The 12169-nt window shown below is 45.3% G+C and overlaps 1 protein-coding gene across 1 annotated transcript in view; it reads right to left on the bottom strand.

Annotated features, from left to right (window-relative positions):
- The window catches only part of LTBP1 (latent transforming growth factor beta binding protein 1), a 294284-nt gene that overhangs the window by 32734 nt on the left and 249381 nt on the right, over nt 1-12169 (bottom strand). The window contains exons 35-36 of the mRNA XM_085890321.1: nt 9996-10082; nt 3999-4127 (exon numbers count right to left, since the gene is read on the bottom strand). Coding sequence (XP_085746447.1) covers nt 3999-4127; nt 9996-10082 — 216 coding nt within the window. The remainder of the gene's footprint in view (nt 1-3998; nt 4128-9995; nt 10083-12169) is intronic.

Genomic DNA, 12169 nt, shown 5'->3' on the forward strand with positions numbered 1-12169 from the left:
GCACTAATCAACCACAGACTTGAGCGTGGCGTAGAATGTGTCCTTCACTGTGAGATCACTCACCTCAGTTGGAGCATAAACAGGGACCAGGGAAATGACACCCAAGGAGTGACGAATCCTAAGTGTCATAATACTGTTACGGTTGTGGGGGTAGATAGAGGAATATAACAGGAAAGTTTGGATTGAATGGAGTTGTTTAGTCCGTGGACGTGAAGGAGACATCTCAATGTAATTATGTCAGGAAACTGTGAGCTTAAGTGTTATGCATCACCACACAAGGGGTGGTGCAGTCTTAATTAGATAGGGATTAAGGTCAGGTTCCCCAGTATGTGATTTCCCCCCTGTGACTTTTCCGTTTTTTTTTTTTTGTATTACAAACCAGCAATGGACCATTACAACCGAGCTACATGACCAAGTAGGAGGAAGCCCCACCTCCAAGGGTGATGGCAGGCGAAGTCATGACCCCGAGGCTGATTATCGATGGGCGTGACGTCAGAAGCGAGGCAGGGCATGCCAAACAGGCAAGAAGCCCCGTAGAGCATGCCACCAACTTCCCAGGGTTGGTGCAAAAAAAGCCACTCTCTGGAGGTGGAACGGTGGTTTGATGACGTCAGGGAGAGATCAGGAGGAATGCCCAAGTGCAGAGTGAGGGACGCATGCGGTCGAGAGAGAACGTAGCTAGGAGACGGCCTGTAAGAACAGGGGTTCACGGCTGGCTTTCCTTCGACGCATGAAGAAGACGGCACAATTCTTGTATTCGTGCTGAGGCGAATTGGCTCACATACTGAGCAAGAGGTTGGCCATCAACTCTTGGCTGGTCATGTGGGACAGACCTTGGAACCTCGTGCATGTCACCAAAGTGGACGGTGCCATTCTGCAAAGAGCGTATCAGCAGGCGCGATAGATGAAGAAGCTGCACGACGGTCGGTGAGCCTCGGTGTTGAATACTGCTCACAAATTGCCTGACGAACGTTCCCGCTGCGAGAGAGCAGCTTGGTGATATTTTGCACGCGTCAACACATACAGGATGAAGCGCCTCGATTCCAAGTTCCACAACGACCATCTCTGGACCAAGCTAAGTGCCAGAATAAAGGAGGGATTTTCATTTACTTCATTTCCCCTTGTCCATATCTAAGTCTATGTGTAGAGGCACCTCGACTTCGACTTTAGTTCACCTCACGTACTATTATTTTCTAATTATTGTCCTTTGTAAATATTTGTTTGTTTTCATTAAATTCCCACGTTTATTTTAAGTTGCTGTGTCCGTGTATTTGTTGTGGAGTTCGAGTATAACCCTCCCCCTCCCCCCCATGCTGTGCATCCATCTGTGCCTCCATCGCTCCGCCATCGCGCCCTGCTCCTCCCGCATGCATTATAATCTCCGAGGGTCAACGTGTCTGCCTCCTAATAAGGAAAAAATGCTCGGCTATCCGGGCTGGTGGTGTTAACCGGCCGTCATCACAATTTGGGTTAGGGGGGATTAACCTGAACTGCCAGTACCACAAAACTCCACTCATTGACTGGTGTTACCTAAATTATCATTGAAGTCAGGTTATTGGGCACAGCGACAGCAACTCCTTGGGCATGGTATCCATAAGAGCGACCAGACCAATCGTAGGTGTAACCAGCCGCCATAATCTTGCCACTATCCGGTCTCCGAACCTCAGAGAGAGCTGCAATACCGATGTTCAAACGCTTGAGCTCAGATGATAACAGAGACAAGTGATCATCCTCTCTTAGGGATAGGACATTCCAGGCACCCACCCAAAGGGACCGCCTCAGGTTAACCCAATGAAACCAATATCTGGTGGACGACCCTTCACCACCACCCAGACACTACCACAATCTGACCTGGGAAGGGAATCTGATCTACTTTGTGGTTTTCCTCCTATCATCAAAGAGTGGGGGTCCTGAAGGCTTTGCCCCAATTCCGTCATCCGGTGAGCTGCCCTGCGGAGTGCAGCTGCATAGGAGGTACTCCCACGGAGTGGGTTTTCAGATTTCTTTGTGCTTTTAGTATGTTTTGCAGAGTGAAGGGTTTTACGGTGGCCGGAGTGCAAATTCTGCCACCAATCTCCGAAAAAAAAAAAGTAACCCAACTGGAGGAGGACGTCCACAGACACAGTTTGGCACTAGATATGGATGGCCGTTGGCTCACAAGGAACTCCTCCACCCTTTGACAGGTTTTGTTTTTAATATTTCAGGGTGTCCATATCATACACCCTCCTCACGAGGAAACCTCGTGGGGTAGACGGTTTAGTTGCTGGCAACCCGACCATGAAACAGGTTAAGTACAGGTTTACGTGGTACCTGTGGCAAGTCACAGATCTAATCTGGCCTGACCTGCCCAGCAATGAGTTCTCCAGGACACCTTCCCATTAATCCTGGTCACTACGCTCCCGCCATTTGGCTGCATGACCAGCCCCCACCTTACAAACCTCAAGCATTTTCCAGTCAAAAATCCTGCATTGAGTTTGCGTCATGGACAGTTCAGTTTGTACAAAGGCGAAAGATCAAAATTCGGGATGATGAGGTGATGGTGTCATTTTATGGTGTTTCACTCTTCACAAATGTCCCAACTGGCTTGGCAGTCAAAGTGACATGAAAGAGTCTCAAAGGGTCTGAGGTTTGCAAAAAGGGGTTGCCCAAAAAGCCGGCTAACATGAGATGACATCACCAGGTTGCTGGACATGTGTCTAGACAGCACGACATTCATGTATGATGCAGTGCATTAGAAACAGATCTTTCGAACAGCGCTGGGTTCTCCAGTATCTGCAATTCTATCCAACCTAGCAATGGAAGAGTTGGAAAGGAAATTCTTTGCAGCTTCCAATGATTGGTCACAAAGACACTGACAAAGATACGTGGACATTTGCTATTTTTCACCGGGACAAAGTGGAACACCTAGAAAAACTTGGTGAGGTTTATTCCCAGCATCATATTTACAAAATAAATAGAGTATGTTGGAAGATTTGCCTTTTTGGATGTTGAGGTACACCAGCAACTCAATGGCTCCTTGGAAACATCGGTGTATAGAAAACCAAGAGACACCAACAAACTACTCAATTCAATTCCTGCAATCCCATCTGTCAAACGCAGTGTTGCTCGCATATCATTTATGTCCACGACGTCAACGTAGTGTCATGGAGTCAGTGTGCTTCTTTGGTTGTAATTAATATTCCTGGCTGAAAACCTCTTGATAGTGATCAGTAGGGCAGAGACAATGTGCTCGCATCTTAGGCGACACATGTTGATGGCAGGTCGTGCAGCAAGCGCTGTGATGAACTTGATTTGTGCCCTGCTGCCTCATCAAGTTAGGGGGTTAGATTCAGTTATATTAATGAGTCTAATATGGTCACGAATAAATAAATGATCAGCAGTATGTTGTCCTGATGAGCCCACAGCAAGGGTGAAATCTAGATCGACATCTCTGCTTTCATGTATTCTTGACCACAGGTGTAATCTCAGTCTGAAAAGGCTTGCGTACCACACGGATGCCTCTGAGTTTGGAGGTGATGTGTTGGTATAATTTATGTACATGACGTCATCATCGTATCATAGAGGCAGTGTGCTGCTTTGGTTGAATAAATTTGTGTGTGTGTGTGTGTGTGTGTGTGTGTGTGTGTGTGTGTGTGTGTGTGTGTGTGTGTGTGTGTGTGTGTGTGTGTGTGTGTGTGTGCGCATGCAAACATGGTGTATTGAAAATAAGTGTTGGTGTATCTTGGATTATTTTGAGTATCTCATTCATTTAACTTTTTGCACACTTCTCACGAAACCACAATAGCGAGAACAAACCAGTGATAGTGGGCCTGGAAGACCTGAATGCATGAGCACCATTTGTACATTGTGACAATGTCTCTGACTTCCACCCTCTGCTTATCACAGTCCATTGTCATAGTTGATAAAAAAAATACGGATCATTGTGTGTGAATATATCAGAGGATAGTACACCACAAACTGTTGCAGGCAAATTCCGAGACAAGAAGATTGGTCCATACCAAGGCACTCGAGCTTCAATGGGTCGTAGTAGAACCCTGTTCTGCAGAAGCACTCATAACCAGGCTGCATGTTGAAACAGTAGCCATTTTTACAAATGTCTTCCGCAAACATAGAACACTCATCAGCATCTGTGGAAACATTGGTTAACAACATACAATGTCTACCAGTTAAACCGTTGTCAAGGTCCAGACTAAACATTTTTTTTTTAACAGTAAACACTCACATTGGGGATAAATAGAGCTGGATTTTCTGAATGAAGCAAAACGTACTTTCATGGTTATTACTTTTTATATGCACGATCAACAAAGTATAACTTAGGCAAAGGAACGAGGGGTGGATGGGGTTGGTGGTGGGTGGGGCGCAGGAGAAAAGAGAGAGGTGCATTTCAACCTGTAACTCTGATAGATTTATTATAAACATCCGATATCACAAATGTTTAAACATGTAAAATACCAAAATGCTTACTGTTTTACTCTATTTTCAGTTCTTGTCATTTTGTGAAATCATAACCCAGAAACACAATGTTCAAACAGGACATCTCTCCTTCATGGAAAGCCGAATTTTCAACAGATAATATTAATATATTTATGCAGAATAAAGTTGATGAAATGACCCAAAGGAAAATCTGATTATTGTGCCCCTTTCAGTCAAACACATGTAAACTCTTGCCAAGAAAATTACTATTAGCTTTTGAGCAGAGCAATAATTAAAACAAACAAGCTCAAATGAGCTAAGATCCTTGTCCTCTTAATGATGACGTCATAAAAACGAATATGACGTTATTGTGATGTATCAGGTTTGCGATAAATTATCTGTGCTAATGCCGGCTTGATTCCCGCAAACAAAATTCAAACAGCTTGCCAAGTTTCGGAGATAATGGTATCGGCGATTTCCATTAGCGGCAATATTATGACGTCAACTTTTTTTTCTTGGAAGAATTTCCAAAATCTGAGATGGTTACTGCCTGCGCGTGGGCTTTCTGCATATACATGGCAAGTTTCACGAAGATCCGATGAAAACTCTGGGTTGTGAAACAAAAAATGTCAAAAAATAGGAATGACGTCATAAAAATTGACATGATGTCATAGTGATGTATCATATGTGGGGTAATTAATCTCTGCTAATGCCCTGTTCGATTCCCGCAAACAGAATTCAAAAAGCTTGCCTAGTTTCGGAGATATTTTTTTAGGCGATTTCCATTAGCGGAGATATTTTGACGTCATAACTTTTTTTCTCGGAGGAATTTTCAAAATTGGAGATGGTTACTGTCTGCGCAGGGTATTTTTACATATATACGCCAAGTTTCAGGAAGTTTCGATGAAAACTGTAGGCTGTGAAACAAAAAAGTCCACAAGAACAACAACGTGAGTAATACTTAGAGATCCTCCACGAGGATCTAAAAATGGAATGGTTTATCACTCAATAAACATCTTGCTGACAATTATTGCAGAGGAAACTGCATTAAATTGACGTAAAATCATATTGCAATTATTACTTCCGCCACCAAAGGTGGATGGAGGTTATGTTTTCACCCCTGACTGTTTTTGTTTCTTTGTCTGTTTGAGTGCACAATATTTCAATAAGTTGATGACTGATATGGACGAAACTTGGTGGACAAGCTGGGTGTGTCAGGTCAGGTATGGGAGCATTTGCCAGAACAGCACGTCGCTGCGTCCACTTTCCGCCGGTACTCCAGGGGCCTCCGTCTGGCCATCCCACAGGCAGATGCCAGGCCCATCCCCATCTCCTTGAGATGATGGTCAACCTGCTGCAACCACGAGGCATGTGGTCGGCCCACTGGCCTTCTCCACTCATGAGACTCCCTCGCTGAGAGAATCTGGTGAGCAGGATCAGAGTCAGGAAAACGAGCCACATGTCCATACAGCCGCAACTGACGCTCACGGACTATGCAGGTAACAAATCTCATCCGAGTCTCTCTCAGCAACCGCTCGTTGGACACAAAATCTGACCAGCGAGAGCCAAGGATTCTCCGAAGAGATCTGGTACCAAAGGAATTAAGTCTCCATCTCAGATCCTTGGTCAGAGTCCAAGTCTCGCATCCATAGAGCAAGACTGGAAGTACCAAGGACCTGAAGACTCGGACTTTCGTCCTCCCGCACAGGTACCGGCATCGCCACACCCCATGATCCAGTGAATCCATGACTCCCCAGGCCCGACCCAGACATCTATTTACCTCTGACTCATAGCCAGCAGAGACATGAATATCACTGCCAAGGTAAGTGAATCTCTCCACGACCTCAACATCCTCACCACAAACAGACACAGACAGGACAGCAGCATCCAAGATGTCACCGAAAGCCTGGATCTTAGTTTTGACCCAAGAAACCCGTAATCCCAGCGGCTCCGACTCCTCATTCAGCACCTCGCGGGCCCCCAAAAGGATATCTAAAGTCTCCACAAAGATGACTGCATCATCTGCAAAATCAAGGTCCGAGATCTTGCATTCCCAAACGATGCACCGCAACTTGATCTCCCTGACATCCTCCCTAAAATCCAGTCCATACAAGTGCTGAAAAGTGTGGGGGCCAGTACACACCCCTGACGAATCCAGTAACAACTGGAAATAAGTCAGAGATGGTACCACCACACCTCACAGCACTCTCAGTACCATAGTAGAGTTCAGACATCAGATCGATCAGTTTTGATGGCACCCCACGAAGACCAAGAATCCTCCAGAGGACATCCCGATTCACTGAATCGAATGCTTTACAGAGATCAACATAGGCTGCAAGCAGCCCCTGCCGAAACTCTCGACTGCGTTCGGTGAGGACACGAAGAGCAAGGATACGGTCAATCGTTGACCTCTTTGGTGTAAAGCCTGACTGCTCTGGACGCTGGTGCTCAAGCAGATGGTGGCGAACCCTATCAAGAATTATCCGAGCAAAGACCTTTCCCGGCACTGAGAGCAGCGTCACCCCTCGGTAGTTGTTGCAGTCTTGGCGATCACCCTTCCCTTTCCAGAGAGGAACAACAAGGCCCCTCTTCCAGTCAGTTGGGATGATGCCTGTGTTCCAGGAAAAGCACAAAACTGCATGCAACGACATGAGTGCAGCATTTCCACCAGCCTTGAGAAGTTCAGCATGGATGCCACAGACCACTGGAGCTTTGCCCCGTTTCAACCGGTTCACCGCAGCCCGTGTTTCCACAAGCGAAGGTGGACCACAGTTGATTCGAGGGTCAGCAACAGGGATTGTAACACCCTTGACGTCCAACTCGACAGCTGGGGGATCAGCCTGGTACAACCGCTCAAAGTAACCGGCCCAGCGGTCCTTCACTTCAGACTCCTCTGTCAAGAGCCTCCCACTCTCTGCTCTAACTGCAGTGCTTCGTGGGATGGGCTTGGATGAACGCAATGCGCGAATTCCCCTGTAAGCGGGACGAGAATCACCTGTCCACAGGTGATGCTCTACCCCCTCACAGATTCCTCGCACATAGGCCTCCTTGTCCACCCTCAGTGCACGTACAGTTTTACGCCTCAGCTCCCTGAACAGCTCAGCTCTGCCATTCAGCCTGGCCCTGCGACTCTGGTCAATGGTATCCAGTGTCCCTTGAGAGACAAAATTCTTCTTTGCCATGCGGTGAGTTCCAAGACATCCACCGGCAATATCAAGGACGGTGGTCTTGAAGGCACTCCACAACTCTTCAGGACCCCCCCCAAAGCACCCAGACCCCCCAAGTATCCACTCAGCCTGTTCGCAAACTCCTCAGCTACTCTATCATCCCTGAGCTTGCCAACATCCAGCCTCAGCTGGGATGGTACCATTCTCCAGGATTTGAGGTGCAGCTTTAGAGTTGCTACAACAAGCCTGTGGTCAGTATTGAGGAACTGAGCACTCCGGTAGACCTGCAGTTCTGGATCATCCTCCAACGACCTTCAATGAGGACACGGTCAATCTCCTTTGCCACGCCGCCAGCGTTGAAATACCAAGTCCAGCGATGAGGTTGTGGGCGCTGAAACCATGAACCAGCCACCCTAAGTCCATGACTTCTTGCAAAGTCAAGGAACTTAGTGCTATTCTGGTTCATAGTTCCTGACCCATGGGGACCAACACACACCTCATAACCATCCCTATCAGTTCCAGTCGATGCATTGAAATCCCCCAAGACTAGAAGTGTATCTCGTCTGGGGCACTGATCAACCACAGACTCGAGCGTGGCGTAGAATGCATCCTTCACGGTGAGATCACTCGCCTCAGTCGGAGCATAAACAGAGACCAGGGAAATGACACCTAAGGAGTGACGAATCCTTAGTCTCATAATACGCTTGTTGACCGGTGTTACCTCTATTATCATTGGGATCAGCTTATTGGACACAGCGAGAGCAACTCCTTGGGAATGGTAACCATCAGAGCGACCAGACCAATAGTAGGTGTAACCACCCGCCATTATCTCGCCACAATCCGGTCTCCGAACCTCAGAGAGAGCTGCAATCCCGATGTGCAAACGCTTGAGCTCAGATGATAACAGAGACAGGTGATCATCCTCTCTTAGGGATAGGACATTTCAGGCACCCACCCGAAGGGACCGCCTCAGGTTAACCCAAGGAGACCGCTGTCTGGTGGACGACACCTCAGCACCACTCCGACACACTCTCCCGCAATCTGACCCAGGGATGTTACCCCGTGGTTTCCCTCCTATCATCAAAGATTTGGGGTCCCGAAGGCTTTGCCCCAATCTCGTCATCCGGTGAGCTGCTCTGTGAAGGGAAGCTGCACAAGAGGTACTCCCACGGAGTGGGTTTTCAGATTTTTTGCGTTTTGCGGAATGAAGGGTTTTACGGTGGCCGGAGTGCAAATTCTGTCACCAACCTCCTAATAAGAAGTAACCCAACTGCAGGAGGACGTCCGCAGACACAGTTGGGCACTAGATATGGATGGCCGTTGGCTCACAAGGAGCTCCTCCGCCCTTTGACAGGTTTTGTTTTTAATCCTGCTGCGTGTCCATATCCAAACACCCTCCTCACCAGAAAACCTGGTGGGGGAGACGGTTTCGTCGCCGACAACCCGACCATGGAACAGGTTAGTACAGGTTTACATGGTACCTGTAGCAGGTCACAGATCTAACCTGACCTGACTGGGTGTGTGACAAGGAAGAATTGATTCAATGTTGGTGAAGATCAGAATCAGGAACCGGATACTATAATTTTTAAAGTGATTCTACAACATCGAGAGATAGGGCTAAACCGATATATAGCACGATATCTCAAAAAGTGGTGGACGGATTCTTACGAAACTTGGTGGACAGGTTGGGTGTGTGACAAGGAAGAATTGATTCAATTTTGTTGATGATCCGAATGCAGATCTGGGATTTTTTTAATGAGATGTTTTTTAATTTTATGAGATGAGATTTTTTTTATTTTAAAGTGATTCTTCACCATTAAGGGATATGGCCAAAAAACGATATGTAGCACAATATCTCAAATTTTTATTGGGTCAGATATGTTGTACTGGATCAGGCATTGCATGGTGGATGTATGCACTCTCTCGAGTGCCCTTTTAGTAACAATATATTTCAGTGTTATTTGGGGTTTAATTCAACATGATATGGGAGGGTATAACCAAAGAAAAGTAATCCTTTGCTGACTATGAAACATCATACCAGACACCATGGTACTCCTGGGCTTCTGCTTCTGGACACTAATGTGCAAAACAAACTATTCACAAATTCTAACTGAGAAAACAATGATATCCATTAGACATAAATTAAAGCATGATAGTTATACCATGATATTGAAAAGCATTTCTCACTTACAGTCATTGTAACTGACCGGTATAATATGAAGTCACATATAATTGACTTACAGTCATTGTAACTGCTATTATATGGCTTTGCTTTCATTGGAGCAATGGAAATGTTTTTGGATGACATCAGAAGAATCAAAAATGCTCCATCTCAAAAATAAACAAACCAAAAAAAAATGGCCAACAATTTTCTTGCTTTGGAGAACCCTGTAATGTATCATGCGATGAACAGACCTGTGTACTCTTTTCGATCAACCACATTGTCTGCATCTCCATTTGGAACACGTCCACGACCTTCTGGGCAAAGCTTCACAAAGTCCTCTGAAAAATAATGCATTGATTCTGAAATCATTTACATGACCCTCAACTTGATTTTTAAAACATTTCCAACACCCTCAACTCAACCATTAATGAGTTGTTGCCATTTCTAAGGACATACAGTACAGACAGAAAGTCATAAAGTATGGCATGAAAATGAAATTACAAAAGTTCAAACTGTTTGAATATGACAAGGCAATACTCATCTACATGAAGGCTGGTGTCACTCTGTGTCAGCAGACAAGATAAATAGCAATAATAATAGTAATAATAATAGTGAGCTTATTGTCATATATATGTGATGCACATACAATGAGAAGTACTTTGACAGTGCATGCTTAAACATTACAATGAATAAGAAAAATGGATTTTGATGAGTATGTGTTCCACCATGGGAAATGAGGTGCAACTGATGTTTTGAACACAGAGAGAGAGAGAGAGAGAGAGAGAGAGAGAGAGAGAGAGAGAGAGAGAGAGAGAGAGAGAGACACACACAGAGAGAGAGAGAGAGAGAGAGAGAGAGAGAGAGAGAGAGAGAGAGAGAGAGAGAGAGAGAGAGAGAGAGAGACAGAGAGAGAGACAGAGAGAGAGACAGAGAGAGAGACAGAGAGAGAGACAGAGACAGAGACAGAGACAGAGACAGAGACAGAGACAGAGACAGAGACAGAGACAGAGACAGAGACAGAGACAGAGACAGAGACAGAGACAGAGACAGAGACAGAGACAGAGACAGAGACAGAGACAGAGACAGAGACAGAGACAGAGACAGAGACAGAGACAGAGACAGAGACAGAGACAGAGACAGAGACAGAGACAGAGACAGAGACAGAGACAGAGACAGAGACAGAGACAGAGACAGAGACAGAGACAGAGACAGAGACAGAGAGAGAGAGAGAGAGAGAGAGAGAGAGAGAGAGAGAGAGAGAGAGAGAGAGAGAGAGAGAGAGAAACCTTCATTTATACAAGCTTAGAAAAAACAGTTACACATAACATACGAAACAAGACATAATAAAAAGTTCAAGTACACAGTTAAAATGAAATAATAAGATGATTATGGTCTACTTTACACAAAGCATTCCTGTAACACCATTTCTACTTAAACAGTTCTGGATTATTTATATTTTGGTGAGAATAAAATTCTGCACGTAATCTGGCCACGGCAAGGGCCTTAAAAACAGTTAAAACATTGTAATCAGCATCAGGGTTTGCAAGAAGTTTAGCTTTCCTTGTTTTATAGATTACTAATTTCCCCTCAGCTATTATAAAATTGGCGGGAGCAGATTCAACATGACTTTTGGAATATAGCGGCAATCCAAAAATAAAAGTACATAAAGAAAATACAATTTTCATATGACAGCACAATTGTGATAAAAAGGTAAAAAGTGGGGTCAGTCTTGCACAGTCAACATAGACATTATATAAATCTTCAGAGGCCATACAAAAGGGGCACAAAACAGAATTTAAAACATTAAAATGATGTAATAAAACATTCGTAGGTAAAATCATATGTACAATTCTCCAAGAGATATCACCAGTCCGTTTTATAATCGGTGGGACATACATGGAAGCCCATTGTGGGCACGGTGGGGGTGGGGGGGACCCAGGAGGCAACATCCCCTTCCATCGGGATCCAAAACTATCTATGCACACATAAGGTTGCCGTATGGTGACACAAAGGTGGTACAGGCACTTTTTAGCAACACAAGGAAGTGGAGCGGAAGACAGGATCACAGTTTCTGTTAATGCCACTGATGTTATACGTAACTGCAGAAAGAAGGACACATGGATTGCAGGGACAGTGTTATTGGTATCAAAATGGAGTCCCAAACTTCTAGAGGTATGCAGAACCTCCTGGATGAGCTGGGAGACAGTTCTTAAAGAGCGCATTCCAACGGTAGTCACAATATGCCCGACTGAGTGCCACATTTTGTTCTTGTTCCGCAGATCTCGTATGACATGTACACCGGAGCTTATGAAGCATTGTATGTAAGCACGTGATCGAGGAATGTTTGGAAAAAGTGCATTGTAGAAGATAGGCTCGTCGAGAAAGTTGTTGATGTTGTAGTGAGCCATATCTCGGTGCACTACAC

This window comes from Eptatretus burgeri, chromosome 7 (genome assembly GCF_056783735.1).
Source record: "Eptatretus burgeri isolate ZD-2024b chromosome 7, Ebu_testis_v1, whole genome shotgun sequence".
In the NCBI taxonomy this organism is placed as follows: Eukaryota; Metazoa; Chordata; class Myxini; order Myxiniformes; family Myxinidae; genus Eptatretus; species Eptatretus burgeri.